This window comes from Carettochelys insculpta, chromosome 6 (assembly GCF_033958435.1).
Source record: "Carettochelys insculpta isolate YL-2023 chromosome 6, ASM3395843v1, whole genome shotgun sequence".
Lineage (NCBI taxonomy): Eukaryota > Metazoa > Chordata > Testudines > Carettochelyidae > Carettochelys > Carettochelys insculpta.
The window spans coordinates 91,434,114-91,454,748 of record NC_134142.1 but is presented as its reverse complement, the minus strand read 5'-3'; the positions used below and the strand labels follow the sequence as shown (position 1 = coordinate 91,454,748).

Below are 20,635 nucleotides of genomic sequence, written 5' to 3'. Positions count from 1 at the left end.
TCTCTGTGGGCCCTTGATCGGTCAGGAGCAGAGGTGGCTGTGTAGGCACTGTGTAGGGTTACGCTAGGTAGTGAAAGGCTGCCTCTGCTCTTTGTCCAGGCTTTGCAAGGCTCGCCATCTGAAGCAATTAGGATTAGTAGTCACATTTCATGCTCTGAAAAGTCAGAAAGGGAAGACAAGGGAGTTTTACAAAAGGAAATGCCTGCCAGGCACATTTCACTCTGGTTTTGTGCAAAGGATAAACACAGATGTGGAGGTTAAAAAGCAGATTTCTACCAGCATTTAATGAAGGGTTTGGAAGCGATGCAAGAGGCCCAGCAGTAGGATAAAATGAAGGCACTGCAAAGGACATAAGTAGCACTGGGAGGGGCTTGATTAGCACACATCACAGATTAGCTACCGTATTGAGGGCACTCTTGTTCAGGTTAATGGGGATTTCAGGCAGACAGGTTTGACATTTTGATTTTTTACACACCCACCCACCCACTCTCTCTCCCTCTTCCCCCCCCCCCCCCCCCAAAAATCTGGAAAGTTGCAAAGATGGGTGTAAAACTGTGAGGCCAGGCCACATGTGTTTCCGCTGTAGTCATTCCGAAGAATTCCTCCTTTCTGCAGCGTCTGATGTCTAGGGGGTGAATTGTCTCTGGTATACTGCTCATTGTTCATTTCAGTGGCTGTCTCCTTCCTTCTAGACTTAGAAATGGGTTTATTCTCTCAGATCTGTATTTCTCCTCACATTGACAGAGGAAAGCTACTAGTCATCTACTTCTCTCCCATTTGAGCCAAGAGATAAGACTGTCTCCCATGATCAGACAGACATTAATTGCTCTTGCATTTGAATCCATTTCTGCTGTGTAGTGGACTCTGTCACACAGAATTGTAGTTTAGAAAGAGACGAACTCTCTTTGGTCCCGTTTGGATATTCTCCTACAATAAAAGCAGAATGATGCATAAAAGAATCCACAGAAAACAAAAACAGCCTTAAAAAGGCAGTGAGTTCAGAATACGCTGAAACAACTTAGAGCAACTGATGAAATAAAATGCAGATAACACCGTTTTTACCATAATGCAGTCTCCAGAGCAATTCCGAAGTCTACAATTTCCTCATGAAACAGAACATGTCGTACCACTTAAATTATATGGCAGCATGAAACAAATTCCCAGCACAAATCACTGCCACATAGAAATATGAGAGAAATGGTCTCACAGGGTACATCTACACTGCCATTTAACATGTAATTGCAGTGTGGGTTGGCATACCCACGCTAGCTTTCATCTAGTTCTCCCAGGTAACAAAATGAAGATGCAACAGCACCAGCTAGCTGTCTGACTGCAAGCCAGCCAAGGACCAAAGTATGTGTGTTGCTAGTCCACACTGGGGTAAGCGTCTTTAGTGCTGCTGCTAATGCACCAATTAGTTTAAAGCTAGCATAGCCTACGTGTGCCACTGTTACACCCTAAATTGCAGGGAAGATATACCCCTAAAAAGAACAGCCATCCCAAGAAGCAGCCATCTGTTAGGAAGCTTCCAGCTCTACATTCTATTTCCCAACAAGTTCCCCCCATCCTGTACCCTAAATGTAGCTTGACAATGACTTAGTCAACATGTAGCTACTTTAATAACCCCAGGAGAGCTAGATGGAAGTGCTGCCTCCTTACTTGGGGAACTCCTTCCTCTTTTCTCCTGAGACAAAAATGTTGCAGCTGACTGTTGCTGATAGATTCACAGCTGCAAACAAGGAACTCCTAAATATCCATTTCCAGTAAGAATTAAAAAAGCACCCGCCACCACGTCCTCAGCCCTACTAAACCTGTAGAAATTAAGGAACAAAAACAGCACAGTCAGTCCCTACAGCCCCCACCTCGTGGGCAGGCAAAGTACATGATGCTTCTCTTCACTCGTTGATATTGGTTACCTCACAATAAATGTGTTTAAATGTGCAAACTAATTTTCTGCTTAGATGGTGAATACTCACAAGCTAAATAATTACACAACAATAATAAATGCAACGTAATCATTAATCATGACTGCCATCAAAATGCTCTCTTTTGTCCTCCTAACAGCTCATTGCTGGCAAATAGTCATCTCCTTATTCCAATTTATTACATAGTGACGCCTGATTAAAAACTCCCCAGTATGACCACAATTCTGATGAGCTTGTTCACTCTGTAGTCCCTTGATAGCACAGAAGAGACTCTTTCAGTTTCACTGAGGCAAATGCAACTGGAAGCACTAGTATCTTTCTGTTAGTGGCAAATTCTCTAGCACAGTGGCTGCAAGTGACCTAGGGAAGGGTAAGAATCAGCTCCTGAATCAGGTTTCTTTCACAGTGTCTCAGATTGATTAAAAGAGGTGGGGGTGGGGGGAGTAGTGAGCTTTTGGGAGATCAGAGACTGCAGCTATGTGTAATGTCTGTAGCACAGATTCAGTAACTTTGGGGCTGGTACCAGAGGAAATTTAACAGTCTGTTCCTCTCTGCTAATTCTGTTTAGGATGAAAATGGCTGGCGGTGCTTTCTATAAGAGAGCACTTCTGTCTTTTGTGCACAGACCATGCTGGGGCATGATATTTCCAACTCTGGAGTGTAAGACTGACTGTGTCCTAATCTGTCTGATTCTGCATTGGGTACCAGTGTTCCTTGTGTTAGCCATGATGGCTTGTTTTTAAAAATTGCAATGGCCTTTCCTAATTGAATCTCAGGTTGTTCCCCTTTTCCTCACCCCTGATTGTCTGAGCAGTGGCATTTCAGTGACTGTGTTCAGAGATTCTGGGCAGCTGGATTTTCTCTCCTAGGGGGAACAATTACCAGTTCGACTGTCTCTCTTCACAAAGGTGAAGCAACAACAGTTCTAACAAGAGAGGAAGCATCTGAAAGGGATCTTAACCTCTACAATCTTCCCTGAGGGAAGCCCATTCTACTATCACAGCAAGATGTGCCACAGACGTTTATCAAATTATCTGATCTGACATTAAAAATAAGCCCTTTTCCCCTCTCTCCAAAATAAGCTGTCAAGGAACTATCAAAGCAACATCAGAGATGAAGGCTTTGGGCTGGACAGCTGTTCACTGTCACTTGTGTTTCTTGCAAACCAACTGATCTTTTAAATCTTCTGAAATTTGTAGTAACTATATTCTCCTTTTCTGTTTGACATGAGCAATATCTGCTGCCTAAAGATCTTCAGGCACTTAACTCTGAAGTCCTATCAAGATAGCAGTGTTCATATCTTTAGTGGGGGTTTACTCCAGTCTGCACTGACCATGGGCTGCTGAATCAAACCCCAGTTTTGAAAAAACATCTTGTTGCAGGAGTGAATGTGGTTAAGGGGAAGTGTAATTCTCTGTACCACAGGACCTCTGGTAAACAGAATGGGTCTCTTACAAGATCAGCTCTACAGAGCCCCCTCAGCCCCACCAATATTTCTTCATAATTTTGCACAAACTCTAAAGTCTTTCTCTGCTTAGCATATATAAAACTAGATTTCCCAATTCCTGCAGGTATGAATGGACACGTGAATTGTTACTGGAACAGTCACAATTCTGGCAGGAGAGATGCACTTGCCTGCTGCTGTGCACTTGCTGTTATGCTGGGAAGCATTCCCCATGACGGCTGTCTGTCAAAAGTCCCTCAAGATGACAGCTGCTTGCACTTGTGTTTCTGCATTGGACTAATGTTATTTGTAGCCAGCTGTGTTAGCTCAGAAGTCATGCCCAACTGACAACCCAGAACAGAGGAGACTCCCTTGGATTTTGGTTATCCCCTGGGGTGTACCTGACCATTTATTGTGCCCGGAAGTGATCCCAGGAACAACACCATCCTATAAAACACCTAACTTCCAGCACAAACCAGATTGTGACTCACTGTACTTGCCTTACCTGGTTTCTGTGGCCTGTATTAATAGCAAAACTGAATTTTATTGAGCTGTTTTAGAATTGTCTTCATGAGATGTATGCCTCTCCTGGGAACTTGCAGATCCCTCTGTGGAGTAGAATGGCTCGATCCATCTTCATCTGGGCTTATTGTTAGATCTCACTGTCAATGTGTCCAGTGTTGTAGACCAGCTGGTTGTTGGTCTGAGCCAGGGGTCTGCAACCTGTGGCTCCGGAGCTGCATGCGGCTCTCTGAGGCCCTCTTTGTGGCTCCTGGCACTATAATTGCAAAGTAAAAAGCCCCTTCCCGATTATTTTCAATATTTTAATGAATGTCTAAAAGCCAAACAATAAACAACTCATATCTAAATAGCAAAGGATATGTGCTCTCAAAATGTTGGATAACTCTCCATTTGTGTGCCCTGTTCTTAAGATGGGGTTACAAAAAGTATGTATGGACTGTATTTATTAAGGACCGTCTCGCATTCACATACATGGTGGCTCTTGAATTAGTTTTTTTTTTTTTTTTTAACTGAATTCAAGAGAAGACTCTTGTTCTTTTGGTTGCTAACCTCAGTCTGAGCTATATTTAGAGCTAGCACAAAGCTAGTGAGGTGCAGAACCCAGAGTCAGTAGTGTACTGAGTCCCATTTGTAAATGCAAAGACTTGTGGGCATCTCCAAAAGAGTTTCATTGTCCACAAGTATTGCACGCAGATGGATGGGATTTTACACTTGGAGCAAAAGCCAAATTTTCACAGATGCTCAGCAGTATTTCATGTAAGCTTTGCACTTGTGCAGCCACTCAGGAAAAATTCAAATGCCACCCAGCTGATTAGCAAAGCTCCCACAGCTAGGTTGTATGTTTCTGTTGGTTGTGTACATTCATACGTGCCTTGGAGCACATTCAAAATGTATTCTACATATGGATGGAAAAGATTAGAGGGACCATGGGCGTCCAACATCTAAAGATGCAAATAAGTAAATAGTGGTATTTACAAAGTGTCTCAGCACTTTTTCAGTGGGAATCAGGCACCTAACCAGCTTAGGAAGTTTGTAAATCCCACTAGGTACCTACCTGCATCTTGAGGCATAAAAGTACCTTGGTAAATGTGGCCCTAAGTTTCTAGCACATTCTATGCCACTGAATAGGCCATTTGTTCTATGCCAAGTGTGGAAGAACTTGAGCTATTATTACCCTTGTTAGGTGTTCCTGTTGGCTTCAGTGATTTGCAGCAAGGGAGAAGTCTTCTGAAACATGTAGTTGTTCCCTATTTCTGACACTTAAGCAGTAAGAGCTGTGCAGAGATGGTGAGAATTTTACCAACTCACCTAATGGGAGTATGTATGCCGCTCTTCAGTGAAGGAACGCTAGAGTGCTCTAGAGACAAGCTCTGTGCTGTTTCTTCCTGCCCTGTTTCTCCCCCCTCCCCTCCCCAAACACACACTGAGCTCTCACATTGGGCTTGCATGGCTTGATTCACAAATAAGCAGTTGATTCCTCTACATACCTGAGATGAATCGGACCCTCTGAGTGGATGAGGTTGACAGAAGGCTAATTGTCACATGGAGGTGGCATGTATAAAAAGTTTTGAATTGTATTTTTGTTAGAAGGCTGATGTGTCTTTTAAAACTCTCTCGTCATGTGCTGAGTGGGGGCGGGCAGAGACTTGGGGGGAGGTGCTGCTGAAAGCCTTTATCTTTATTTCTGCCATCACCTAGTGTTTATCACCCAGTGAAAGACAGACGCAGGAAAGCTGCCAATCAAACCCACGTTCACTGCATTTCAATTGCACTTCACTTCAGATTTCAGTATTGTGAAATCTACATCTTTGTAGAAAAAGGTCGTTTTGCTCACAGTGATGACAAGCCCAAGGCTCTAGGGTACCTGCTCCAATCACTTGTGATTCCACCAAACAATGGAACCTCCAGAAATCAGAACAGTCTGTCAAATGATTGGTAGAACTCTCCTGGAAGTGTTGATCTGCTATAGTCCAGACTTAAGAATTGTAAATGGGAAATTGTTGTCAAGCAGGTGTGTTTCTTGTGGGATCCCCTGGGGATTGATTCTTGGCTCCCGACTATTTAACATTTTTAATTTTCAGAGAACATAAAAATTGGGGGAGTGGTAAATAACAAAGAGGATAAATAGTTGACAGAACAATCTGGATTGCTTGGTAAGATGGGCACAAGCAAGCTATGTGTTTTAGTACAACTAAATCTAAATCTGTATAGATATAGATATCGATATATAGGAACAAAGAATGTAAGCCATGCTCCCAGGATGAGGGACTCTATGCTGGGATGCAGTGACTCTGAAAAAGATTTTGGGTCTTATCGTGGATAATCAATTAAATATGAACTCCCACTGAAATGCCATAGCTGGAGGGGATAATGCAATCCTTGACTGAATAAATGGGGATTATGAATGGAGTTCATAAATGTCTCTCGAAATGTGTTAACTTAAACTAAACAGTTCTACTTTGCATTTAGCAATGATACGGAGTTAGTTTTCCCAGACCTGAAGATCTGTGTGTAAGCTCGATAGCTTGTATCTCTCATCAATAGAAGTTGCTTCAATAAAAGATATTGCCTCACCCACCTTGTCTCTCTAAGGTTATGTCTAGATTGAGAATTGTCAGCAAAAGATATGCAAAATGCTCAGTGCATTTGTGTATCTCCTGCTGACACTTGTGTCCGGAGAGGCTTTCCTGACAGTTGGCCTGTCCACACTGGGCCAAATGTCTGGAAAACCCCTTCTGCTGACACATTGCTTCTTCCTCGTGGAACGAGGAAGACTGGGATGTCAGCAGAAGGATCCTGATGCAGCAGATTTCTGTGGGGAGACCGCTGGTCTCCTGACAGAACCCTGCAATCTAAACACAGCCTGAGGGAAGATAGCACTATTGTATCTCTGCATTTGGTACTGATATGAGCACTGCTGGAATGATGTGTCCAGTTCTGGTGTCCAGAATTCAGGAATTATGTTGATTAATTAGACAAGGTTCAGAAGAAAACCATGAGAAGGATTAAAGGATTAGAAAACCTGTCTTATAGAATAGACTCAAGGAGCTCAATCTATTTAGCTTAATAAAGAGAAGGACAAGGTGGGTTTTTTATTTTAAGAGTATCTACATGGGAAACAAATATGGGATAATGGGTTCTTTAATGTGGCAGTGAAAATTATAACGTGATCCAGTAGCTAGAAATTGAAGGCACGCATATTTGCGCTGGAAAGAATATGTACATTTCAACAGTAAGTTTAATTAACCACTGGAACAATTTACCAAGGTTCATGGGCAGTTTAAAATGGAGTGGTTGTTTGCTTAAAGCTGTGTTTTAAGAATTATTTTGGGGAAATTTTCTCATATGTATTACACCAACTAGATAATTACAGTGGGGCCTTTTGGCCTTGGAATATACGCAGAAAGCTGAAGTAGTCTCAGGGTACGTCTACACAAGGGAAGAAAGGACCCATGACACAGCTACATCTGGTTAATGTCTGCTGACTGAGGCTGCAGGTCTAAAAATTACTGAGTAGATGGCTGAGCTGTGAGCCCAATTTCTGGGACCCTGTCCCTTAACGGGGCCCCAGAGCTTCAGCTCCAGCCAGAACCCAAGCCCGGACATTTACACTGTGGTTTTATAATGTAGAGCCCAAGCTGTATGAGTCAGCTGACCTTGCTAGCCTCATGTTTTTAATCCCCATATAGCTGTACCTTCTGTGTCCCCAAGCTGCTCCAGGACGTGAGACAAAAGCAACTTGCTGGGTTGAGAACATAAAAAGAACTATGTTGCGTCAGGCCCAAGGTCCACCTTCCAACAGTGGTTCATGCCAGGTGCCCGAGAGGGAATGAACAGAATAGCTAATCATCATCCATCCCGTATTGCTCGTTTCCAGCTTCTAGCAAAGCCACCTATTAGTACCTAGTTTGGCAAAGCCAATAGTGAGAGCAAGTCCCAGATGCTTTTTGTTGCACAGAAATTCTAGCGAATAGTAAGAGAAGGGAGATCAGCTTTTGTTTCCTAGATTGTTGGCCTTTCAGTCCGCTCTTCCATTGGAAACCAATTAAAATTGTTGGGGCAGAACTATGTGGGCCATAGGCATGGAGTGCACATAAAAGTATATTCTGCTTTCCCTCCCCTTTTACTGAAATTCCAAGATTTGCTTCCTCACTCTTAATTGCCGTTATAGTAGGATGGTGCTTGTATGTGTGTGATTTCTGGCTGGATTTGAGAGACGAAACTGAATGACACTGATTACATGTAACTAGATCTAATTTAATAATTACCCTTCTCAATTATGTAATTATTGTTAATGCAGGTAATTATGTAATGAAAGTATGTAAATCGCAAAATACACATTTAATGTGGGCTGAACTGTTTTGGATCATTTGAGACATGTCCAGAACCCTTTTACCTGTGGACATGTATGCACAGCAGACCTTTGCTAGGTTTGGTGCCTTTGCTCTGCTTATGGATGACATTTTCTAGTTTAGCATAGCTGTATCTGTAAAACCCATCCATTGTGTTAGCTTTTGCCAGGCTGCGTGTGGGGGTAAAAAGTGCAGAGGGCAGCTTTTGCCCTTTTTGGAATAAACTTCTTTAGAGGAAATCTGGCACCCCCAGGACAAAAAACAAAGGGGTGATGGATGCCATCATCTTTAGGAAAGGGCCCCAGGCAGAGCCAGAGGATCTTGAGGAGAATTTCAGGAAATGTTTGCTAATGGCTTGCTGTTGATTAGTGTTGGGAGCAATAGATACAACTGCATCACAAAGCCAACAAACCGACATGTTACCAATTTGACTGAAGGGGAGTAGCATCTGTACTATATGCCAGGCCTAGCAAAGCAAACAAGGTTACAAAGACTGAGAAGGTTTTTCCCTCAGTCATTGAGTGCAAGCTGATAGGCAGGGAGGGCTTCATGGACTGAAATGCCCTCCCACTTGGCATACATTCACTGAGTGGAGTGAGGGGAATGGGGCATGGATCATAATTTGGCCAGAAAAGCTAGTGATCAAACCAGCAGCCCAAATTCAACAAAGAATTTTGGTTGTCCCAAGACACATTGCGCATACATGAAGATGACAACCTACTTACACAAAGTGATACATGGATTTGGGAAGGGAGACTACTATTTGTGGCATTACTGGGGGCTTGTTAGCTTTCTCTTTGGGAGCCAAAGGGCATGTCCTCGCAAACCAGGAAAGGCTTGTGCCTAATTGCAAATACCTTGAAACAGGACCAGCTACTGTGCATGGTATTTGCGTTTCTTTTCCTGATTGTGGTAGCTCTGTAAAAGATAAACCCTTCTGTTGATCCAGTCTTATAAGGCAGTTACTGGAACTAATCACGATAGTTTCCATCGCTTCTCCCACCCTGCTGGTTGCATCATTGTGCCTCTAACACAGAGACTTCCATTTCCATTCCTTCTCTCCTTGCTCATGGGCCGCAACAGAGGAAGCTGTAGTTACATGTTCAAGACAAGTTTGAAAGCAACAAACCTAGGAGTATGGAGTTTTTAAACCAACCAATCTGTTTCCCTTTCCCTTCCCCAGAAAGGCATTTACAGGTGGATGTTAACTCCTGGATGCAGGATAATTTTTTACATACTGAATCTTTTTTATCATCTGCCTTATCCAGCAAAATCTCATATTTTCAGAGGAGCCTGGGCACTGGGAGGATATTATAGAGGAAAAGTCCTGGGCATTTATATAGTGATTGCAAATATTCTGTTCTGCTTTCCAAGCAGTCTGTAACTGCCTGAAAGAGGAAGATAGAGAATCATAGAAGGCTCCTCCAATACTAGAACTGGAAGGGACCTCAACAGGTAGGTCATCGAGTCCAGTTCCCTGCCCTCTCAGCAGGACCAAACACTATCTAGACCTTTCCTGATAGGTGTCTATCCAACCTGCTCTTAAATATCTCCAGAGGATTCCACATCCTCCCTAGGTAGTTTAATCCAGTGTTTAACAACCCTGACAGATAGGAAGTTTTTCCTAATGTCTAGTCTAAATCTCGCTTGGCACAGTTTAAGCCCATTGCTCCTTGTCCTATCCTCAGAGGCCAAGGAGAACAATTTTTCTCACTCCTCCTTGTAACCCTCTTTAAGGTACTTGAAAACCGTGATCATGTCCCCTCTAAGTCTTCCCTTATCTAAACTAAATGAGCCTGGTTCTTTAAGTCTTCCCTCATAGCTCATGTTCTCTAGACCTTTAATCATTCTTATTGCTCTTCTCTGGACCTTCTCCAATTTCTCCACATCTTCCTTGAAATGCAGTGCCCAGAACTGGACGCAATACTCCAATTGAGGCCTATTGAGCACTGAGTAGAGCAGAAGAATTACTTCTCATGTCTTGTTCTCAACACTCCTGTTAAAGCATCCCAGAATTACGTTTGCTTTTTTTTTTTTTTTTCCAACAGCATCACACTCATATTTAGCTTGTGGTCCACTGAGACCTAAATCTCTTTCCACAGTACTCCTTCCTAGACAGTCGTTTCCCATTCTATATGTATGAAGCGGATTGTTCCTTCCTAAGTGGAGTACTTTGCATTTGTCCTTATTAAACTTCATCCTGTTTACTTCAGATCATTTCTCCAGTTTGTCCAGATCATTTTGAATTCTGACCCTATCCTTCAAAGCAGTTGTATCCTCTCCCAGCTTGGTATCATCTGCAAACTTAATAAATGTATTCTTTATGCCACTATCTAAATCATTGATGAAGATATTGAATAGAACTGGCCCCAGAAGAGATCCCTGTCTGAGAACGGTTATCCAGCCAGTTGTGCACCCGCCTTACAGTGGCTCCATCTGTGTTGCATTTTCTTAATTTATTGATCAGACAATCATGCGAGACTGTGTCAAATGCCGTACTCAAGTCTAGGTATACCACATCCACCACTTCTTCCTTATCCACAAGACTTGTAATCCTGTCAAAAAAAAGAAAAGCTATCAGATTGGTCTGGCATGATTTGTTCTTTACAAATCTATGCTGGCTGTTATCTATCACCTCATTTTCTTCCAGATGATTGCATATGAATTCCTTAATTATGTGTTCCATTACTTTTCCCGGCACAGAAGTTATACTGACTGGTCTGGAGTTTCCTGGGTTGTTCTTGTTTCCCTTTTTATAGATGGGCATTCTATTTGCCCTTTTCCAGTCTTCTAGAATCTCTCCCAACTTCCAGAACTTTTCAAAGATGATGGCTAAAGGCTCAGAAACCTCCTCTATCAACCCCTTAAGGATTCTAGGGTGCATTTCATCAGGCCCTGGTGACTTGCAGACATCTAATTTTTCTAAATAATTTTTAACTTGTTCTTTTTTCATTTTATCCTCTAAACCTACCACCTTCCCACGATGAGAGAGACCAATGGGAGCACAATGGAGGGCCGTCAGTCACTTGAGACCTGTGACAGCTGAGTACACAACATAAAACTGACGGCTCAAAAATCTCATGCTGGGCATATTTTTGAAGCTTTCAGTTGAAGCACAACAGGGCCTAAGATGACTTATCTATATGAAGGGACCAGCAGTTGCTTTTTGTTCAGCAGGATTGTTCTTGAATTTGCTCTTTGTCCTTGTTCTCAGCTCTTTTATTTGTAGGCAGAGTATCAGCTTTGCTTACTGTGTTTTCAGACTATATTTTGCCACCCTGAGCCTTCTGCTAGGATGTGAGAAGGGCGGGTTGAAGGAAGAATGAAGGCACCTGAAAAGCTTGGCCTGCTCATCTTGAATGCCATTGTGCCAACTGGTGCCTAGCAAACTACCAGGGGAGTTGATCGGTCTACCAAAACCTAAATTGTCCAGGAAATTCCATCTCATCTAATAGGACTGCCACAGCAGCTTGGGCAGACTTTCTGGGAGAACTTGGCCAGTAAGAATCTAACGTTTTTAACCATTAGTGCCAAGAATGCTCAGCTAAACAAATTCCCTGAAGGTGTGGGATCTGCAGTCTCTCCCTCATTCATATTTGGCTTGTTGTCTTGTCCTGCTTATGCACCGACAGCCCGTAGGCTTCTTTGCATCTGAAGGTTGTGACACTGTATATGCAAGAATATGAAATCTCTGGTTATTCCCAGCCCCTCAGGTACATTGTTGCTGTGTGGGCACTGTCTCTCTTCTGTAACTGCCCAGGAGTTGAGCAGAAGCCCTTTTGAACTACTCCATTTTGATGTGCCAGGACGGTGCCTTAGTTTCCAAACTAGCTTACTTAATTTTTTTTCTGGCCACATCTCTTCTAGATACGAATTTCCAGGGCGTTCTCTTCACCTGATCATCTGGGACAATGTCTGAGCTTTGTGGTAGGGCTTGCTGGACATGGGAATGGAACTTTACTCTAGCAAGGGAGAAATCTGAATTTCTGGGTGCCTTTGTGGCAGCAGGTCTGACAGCCAGAACAAAGCAGCTACAGAGAAAAGAAGACAAAGTAGATTGCTGTAGTGAGCTTCTTTTACCTGCCAGCCAGAAGCCAGAGTGAAATGGGAAATAGGAGGTGGTTTTCTAAGTTACTGTTAGTGTGGAGGCTGTTCCATATGCAATAAAATGTGATTTTTTACAAGGTATCACTTCAGCAAGGTAATAACGCCACTGGATACATGAGTGTCATTTTAAAGGGCCAGAAAGGGCACCCACGATTCAGTAGCATATGTCGGTCAGAAATGAGCTTGGAAGGACTGCATTTTTATTGGTAAACTAGCAGGTATACCTGCCACTGTTTGTTTGGGTCTTTAACTGAGGTAACTTTTTGAAAATAAATGAAAAATGTGCATGCTTTTTCAGTGATAAAATTTTTCAAAAAGAAGAGAAAGGAAGGCTGGAGTGACGAGGGCAGCGGGTGGATGGCTTAAAGCAGAGGGTTTGTAAAAATTTAAAAGGGTGGAGATGCAGAACTTAGGTCGGGGTCTCAGAAGGTAGGAGGTGAGGGGTGGTTACCAGTGCCACTTGTGGTTGTGAGGGTGGTGCTTCTCCAGTGGCAGTGCCTGCTGTGGGGCTAGGGCTTCATTCCTGGGAGGGAGGAAGGGATCTGGGATTGCGTGCTTGTTGGATGGGGGTTGGGGCTCTGTGACCTGGCCCCAGCCTGCAGCCTGTCTGGGAGAGGCAGCACTGGTTGGGGCGGCAGCTGCCCCCAAGCCTGCTGCTGTTCCAGGAAGTCTTTGCTTGAGATAGTGGCCACTCTGTCCTGCGACCTGTTGGGGTGGAGCGGCAGCACTCTGCAGGCTGACCCCAGCCTCTGGCTGCCCTCCGTACCCCCACAGCCCTGCACTGGTCTGGGCGCAGTGACACTTTGGGAGCTGCTCCCCCACCTCTAGTGTCCCCTCCATCTTTCAGCTTGTTTGGTGGGGTGCTCTAGGGGCTGTCCCTTGCTTCCAGTGTCCCATGCAGCCAACAGGCTGTCAGGGGGAACCAGGCTCTGGGGGCTGCCTTTCCCTTCAACTGACCTTCCCACCTCCCATGATCTGTAGGCTATTGAAATAAGGGGTCTGCCCCAGCCTCCTGTGGGCTGTCTGGGGGCTGCCTCCACTCCAGCAGCCCCCTCTGTGGCCTGTAAGCTCTCCACAGGGGTGGAGGGATCAGGCTCAGTCTTTGTGGCAGGCAAGGTGCTGGAGCCCCAGTTCTGCTGGCCTCTGTGCTGCAGCTTCCCCCCAGTGGCCACTCTCAGTATCGCATCCCTCTTGTCTCCCCCTCCCTTTCCATGTTGTGGAAAACAGCCCCTTCCCAGCACTTCCCATTTTCCAGGCACAACCAACCCCTCATCTTGGTTTGTTAGGGTACGAGGAAGCTGCATGCCAAATTTAGTTGTTGTACCTCTTACAGTTTGAGGAGTTCTTGAACAAATGTAGCACTGACAGACAGACCTACTCTGAAATATATAGGTGTTGATAAACATCCATGTCGCCACATAGACACACGTGATGAAAAAAATGCTTCCATTCATGATGATCTAAGTTTACAGAGCAGAGTAAGAAAAATGCTGTTTGAGAACTTATTAGTTTGACTGAAGGATATTCACTTTGTATATTTTGACGTTTGATTTTATACTTCCCCTCCCCCATTTCAGTCAGCTGTGAAAAGTTAAACTAATAAAAATCTGAAAAAGCTCATGAATAAAAATTATCCATGAAAATTATATAAAACTGAATTCTGCCCAGCCTAGTCATCAAGTTCACCTGCCTTTTAGCATAATTAGCACTGTGCTATTTATATAGCACCATAACTTTATATTGTGCTTTTGAGAGAGATTCTCTTCCCACAAAAGGTTACGCTTACCTGAGATCAACACAGCACATGAAATTATTAGGAAAGGTAAAAGGTAGGTAAAGACACGGATTAATACAAAGGGATCATATGTGGTCATCATTCTGTGATTGCTTGGAGCATACTCTCTTTCTTCCTAAATTCTGTGATCTTTCCATTGCACGAATGACACCGCAGGTATCAGCACAAACGTTTGGCCCCTTGATTTGTCACCAGATTATTCCGTTAATATTAGGAAGCAGATATAATATGCAAATATTCTCCTCCAGGGGTGCAAGATAAAGTAGGTTTATGCTCCACATAGGCAGCTGTTCATAGAGGAACAGATCGGTTCAGATAAGAGCCATTTTCAAGACTGGCTTTTTGTTTCATAGCATACATTTGCCTGCCTTTCAAATTGCACAGAAATATGAGAGTGAATGACGTGCTGCTTGTGGTGGTGTCAATAAAATAAGATGAATCTGGAATGAATAAATGAGAGAATGTGCGGAATAAAGGAACCCCCCTTTTTGTTTGGGTAAATGTTTTCTTGTAATCATCTTCCTTCCCCAAAATGTTGTGTAAGCATGTTGTGGGCTTTTCCCTTCCATTTCTTGTGCTCAAAGGTGTGTGACTTGTTGCTGTGTTACTGTATTTTGGGAGTCCAGAGGCTTTGTTTGATTGGCCACTGAAAATGTTTCTATTGATTCTTCTCCTGCTCTGTGATTTTTCTGATCAATCATCTGTTAGGGAAAGCAAAGAAGTCCAGTTGCTAATGGTTTCCTCCTTCCCCAGGAGCTGTGATTGGAGATGGACAGTCAGCTGTGGCCAGCAACATTGCCAATACTACTTACCGGCTTCAGTGGTGGGACTTCACTAAGTTTGACCTGCCTGAAATCAGCAATGGTAAGCTGACAAGAGAACTCTTTGCCTCCTTGCATATCCCCCCAGTTACTCATTCACACTTACACCCAAAATTTCTAGGTGCAATCAAAGCATTCTGGATTTCCCAATGTGATTGTCAGTTCAACTGGAACTATTAAATAATTATCAGAGTTGTTGGAATTGGATAGCGTGCTCTTACGGCTCTGTTTAGCCCACATACACCTTGTTGACTGCATCTATGGTTCTTTATATGATCCGTTTCTGTGGTGTCTCCTCAAATATCTGAACATTCTCATGAGCGTGGGAGATCTTTGTGGAGTGGAAGGGCTGGCAGAGTGGTATGCTGGCAGCACCCACCTGGGTTAGAGTTTAAGGTGAGTATTTGGACTCTTGCATGCCATGCTAATACGTGCCTGTAACTGAAGTTTCCTGTGACTCTTGAGATTTATGACGTTTGGGCTCTTGAAGGGATCCACATCTAGCTTTCTGGCTGGAGGTGAAGGAAAACATGATTGGATTTCCACCCCTCCAAGCCCCCTAGCCTCCCTCCTGATCCATAAAAAAACTGAGTGGTAAAGCAGTGGTTTCTCAACTTTTTTGATACCAGGGACCAGTTGCTGCCGTCCCAAACCATGCCAGGGTGGCATTAGGGGATGGCACCAGACTACAGACCGTTCATTGAGGAGTTCTGTTGTAATGTATTTCTATGCAACAGACTGCTGTCTTAAGTGATTGTGTTGCTTGGAGGGGTATGGACTCTGTTTCAGAGAGTCCTCTTCTTTCACAAATCAGTATGCGGTGTCTATCACAGGAATAAAGGCAGCTAATACGTATATGGGGATAAGAGTGCTGGTGGGCTTGGAGAGGGAGTTGCCCTGCTTCCTTTTCTCTCTGTCTCTGGCCTATGCCCTAGAAAACCAAAGAATGATGTTTCAAGGGTTACACCCTTGCTGGACCTGAGAGGCTCCTTTCTACAAGTTGCATCTTAATGTTGCATGGAAACAGGTAATTAAATGGAATCTTGTTTGTCTAAGGGGCATTGCATCTCTGGGGTGGTAGCACATAGTCTCTTCTCAGACATCATGACCACTGTGCCAGATGTGCAGGATTGGGCTAATTTGTAATACTAATCAGGTTTCTTAACCTGAGGAGCTGACCTTTGCCCAAGGCCAGGTTTCTGCCTTGTTGACCAAAAGGAGTATGCCCTCCATAGTCAGACACCTTGGCGCAAGAATAAAGATGCAGCCATAGAGAAGGAGATTTGCTGCTGACTTAAAATCCTTTAGTCTTCTCCACATGCTGTTAATGCATTTGAGAAGTGTTTCAGCTGCTAATAGCTCTTCTGGGCTCATCTGGTTGCCCTGAGCAGGCTGCAGTTAAATTTTTGCACTAGGTGTTTGTTTATAATTTATGGAATCCCATAGAAAGGCAGAACCATCTGCTTCTTGAGGCATAAATATTTCAAACTCCTCCTTCTCCCCTGCTAGGACACTTCCATTCCTGGATCATTTATAATTAGTATAATATTTCTGTCTTCTGTTATCATCATGCTCCTCGGTCTGTCTGAAGCCTTGGTTCCTGCTGCAAATCTGCATGGTGCCCATCCGGCTCCCCACTCTGTGCCTGGCCAGAACTGGACTTTGGGCCTGCTTACCTTCATTTTTTTAAATTTTAAAATGTTCTCCCTTTCCAGCCCTCTCCTCACTTGCTGAACCTAACTCTGACACTTCTGATATCTTCCAGCAATGGTGTGCAGCCTGTGGTCTGCAGAGCCCTGCTCTTTGTTCAGTGGCCAGAATTACTCCAGAACTGCACTGGAAACCTGAGCCCTAAAGCTGGGGCACAGAGGAAGGAGAACAACCTTGCAATCCAGTAACTCCTGAGATATGATTGTCTGTTCCTGAACGCTGGTCTGATCATGGTGCAGTTCCTTTCCCCTCACTTTCACTTCTTTGCAAAGCCTTGATTAATCACACAAGTTGCACCAATTTAACCAAAATCAATTTGCAAACCATACTTCTGTGGGATATACTTTTGTCTCTTGAAGCCCTCTGTATTGAGGTAATTTGTTCCTGTAAAATTCCTGATCGAAACTAAAGCAACATGGGAGGAAATTGAAGTAAGCAGTTCCACACAGGGTTTTGGTCTATTTAACTCACCTTTTGGCTATAGGTAATCCTGCGCCATTTTTGTCGGCAGTGTGTTTTTTTTTTCAATTGATTTTAGTGGAACAGATGAATGCTTATGTGCAGTTAATTTTATTTCAGTGGAGTGGCTTGGTTCAGTTAAAAATAGTTTTGGGCTTTCGCAGGATTAAGCTAACCAAAAAACCAATTTTAAGCCCACATAAAATGTCTACAAACAGATTTACACTGATTTTCACTAAGGCTGTGTCTGCACTAAAGAACTGATATTAGAACAGCTGTACTGATGCAGCTCCACTTCTGTAAGATCTCTTGTGTAGCCACTCTGTCAATGAGAGAGAGTTCTCCCATTAATGTAATTAAACCACTCCCAACAAGCAGCGGTAGCTATGTCAGCAGAAGCTCTCCCCCCAGCATAGAACATCCACACTGGCACTTAAGTTGGTGTGACTTATGTCACACATGCAGTGTGTTTATATACCCCAGAGCAGCAAGAGTTTTGCCATCAGAAGTGGTAGTGTAGACATAACCCAAGTCAGTTTAGTTGAACAGGGGGGCCTTTATGTAGATAGGCCTGACTCTTCTGTTGCTGTTTCAATATTTCTAGTGCATCCCAGTACCATAAGCTCTAGATAAGAAGTGCAAAAGTAAGAATGGCACCACACCTTGTTTCAGCTGCTACTGTATGAAAAGTATCAGTTTAAAAAAACAACACCAAAAATCAGGCTGGTTTGCTGACACCTTTACTGAGGGGAGACATGGCTTTTTTCTTCTTTCAGTATCTGAAGTGGAATAAGGAGGATCAGATCTACCTGTCATGGAATGGCCTATAGCGTAATTGTGTTGAACTGTGATCTTGGTAGTATTTGAATGGGACACCTTCAGAGAATATCAGGAGCTGTAGAGCAGTGGTACTTAATCTTTCGTACTCATGATCTTTTCACGTAGCAAGCATTTGAACATGACCTCTGCTTGTAAATTAAAAACACTTTTTTATATATTTAACACCATTAGAAATATTTAACTTGTGGCCATACTGAACTTGGTGACTTGTCATGGAGTTGGGGGCATTGTATCAGGGATACCATCTTGCACATGAGACGTGAAGGTGTCATTAACAAAATGCGATTAGATAAAATATTCTTCATCCAGCTATCCACAATGCATAGGCAGCTGTCTTAACACTTAAGGATGACACCCTTGGTATGATGCTGTGAAGCTTAAAGCATCTCGGAGGATGCCAGGGAAAAGAAGTTCTTTTGGACCGGCTTAGGCTGAGAAACTGCATCCATGAGAACGTGAGTCATCTTCATATGTGGCTCTGTTTATTTCTTCACTTATCAGTTCCCTTCACTGAGAACCTTCTGTTTGAGGTAGACCTTCTCTATTTGTAGGAATATGTGGATGTGTCTAAATAACACCTAGAAAGTGAAAATGGTGTCGGACTGACATGGGACATCCAAAATTTGAGATTATCGTTAGGAGGCACTTCCCATCCAAAGAAGGCCATCTGAAAACAGAGCTTTAACAAGGGAAAGACGAGTTTGAAATGAGGGTGTGTCTTTCATTGAGCTGGCTGAGGACATAGGCCTTGTTGATTAGTTACTTTGTGACCTTAGCTGTGTGTCAGATGCACCTGTCAGAGAATCAAGCCAAATGCTCAGTTGATGTGATTTAGAATTCATCTTAGTAGCAGGGCTTTCTGAAACCTGAGCCTGGAGCGGGAGAGTGAGAGAGTATGAGAGTTTTATGTAGCTTTTAATACTACAGAGGTAGAGACCCTGTTAACAGCTGGAGTAAATATTATAAAATCCTATTTCTTTCCATATTCATTTGTCTCTTTTTCCATCATGCTAGTAAGCTTTATTTCTTCTTTTCTTTCTCCACCTGCCTTGGTTGTTAATGACTCCAAAACGAACATTACTCATTGTTTTCTCCGTGGCAGCACTGTGGTTATTAAGGTTCAGATTTTATTATGATTATTTTTAGCAAAAGTCATGGACATGTCATGACCAATACACAGAAATTCATGGAATCCTACGCCATATCCATGGCTTTTACTAAAAATAGCTAAGAGAGAAGGGCTGACTGCTTTGGGAAACTGACAGCCTCAGCCCCAGCTATGACTTGTGGGGCAGAGGAGGACAGCATTGGCTGTTGCTGCTATGGATGGAGGTTGGGGGCAACAGCTCTGATCACTGAGAGAGCAGGAGGTGGTAGCTCTAGCTCTGTGATGGGGGGACAGCTCCAGCCCCAGCTGCGATTAGCTATACCCTTTGGGAGGGGACAGAATAGCTTTGGCCTTGGGGCAGATGGATGAGGTGGACAGCCCTGGCAGCTGCAGGGGAAGAGAACTGTAGCCCCTGCCACTGACAACACCATTCCCAACTACATTTGCTGTGGTGTGTGCTGAAACTGAAGAAGTTATGTAGGTCTGTTAACATCACACAATCAGTTATCTTTGTGACTAAGTAGTATCCTTAATTATCGTTAACTATGTCAACAGTGGACTGGGAAGCTGGTTTGATGGGTGAAGCAGAGCCAACTCTGTCCATTTGTGGTGTTTACTTTCAATGAGTGTTCCTTGTTTTTTCTCAGTAACAAGTTAGTGATATACAGCAAATGGATTAGAAAATTTTGAATACCCTTGTCCAGATTTATAAAGTAGGTGAAACTTTAGCCTAAGTCTCTTGCTTATCACCCTAACCATATAGTCTGTCTTATGTTGCTGAATGTTCAGTATTTTTATTTCTAATGGCCTGGGGCAAAGTGGTCTTGTTCTACCTTTTTTAGTCACAAGCCAGACATTTATTCTTCTGCATAACATTGGCCACGTCTCAAAATGGAGACAGTCAATTCCCACTGATTTGTAAGCCCCCTCCCATGCCAGGATGCAGCATAAAAATAACAAATAAACCCTGTGAGTAGCAATGTACAGACCATGAGGAAGGTGAGCACTGGGGGTGGCTAGTGTAAGTTCATGAGTTTCTTGTAGCAAACAGAATGTTCGTCTTGCTGGCATTTGGGGCTGAGCATAATTGTGCTGTAGGTGTAAATGCACTCCCAAGTTGGCACAACAGCTTAATTTGTTCTCTGATGTCTCTTTTGATCTGTTCCGTCAGCACAGTGGCTGCATTAACTATGTGAAGGAAAACAGGAGATGAAAGGGCAGCCTTGTCATGATGATTTTTACTGAAACAACAAACTTTCCCCTAGAATCATCTGCAGGCCTCATGACAGGGTGGCAGGGAAGGAGCAGGTGCCTCAGGGCCCAACAGTTGAAAAGATCCTGGCGCTCCCAGCCACCAACATTCCTGTGGTAGCAATGCTTGGGGCCTTAGCTCTTTAAACCGCTGCTGGAGTGCTTCACAATGCATCCTGGATGATGGGTGGTCAGTATTTTCTAGCATGTTACCAACACTTCCACTGCTTACGGGGCTCTTAGAAATCATTTAGGGGTAAATTACAGCTAAATAATTGCACAGAACACTGAGAACCAGGAC

General features: G+C 43.5%; 1 protein-coding gene across 3 annotated transcripts in view; it reads left to right on the top strand.

The window, feature by feature from the left end:
- Positions 1-20,635, top strand: part of AMBRA1 (autophagy and beclin 1 regulator 1) — a 209,955-nt gene that overhangs the window by 136,683 nt on the left and 52,637 nt on the right. For all 3 annotated transcript variants that reach the window (XM_074997585.1, XM_074997584.1, XM_074997586.1), the window contains exon 12: positions 14,899-15,009. In XM_074997585.1, the coding sequence (XP_074853686.1) occupies positions 14,899-15,009 (111 nt within the window). The remainder of the gene's footprint in view (positions 1-14,898; positions 15,010-20,635) is intronic.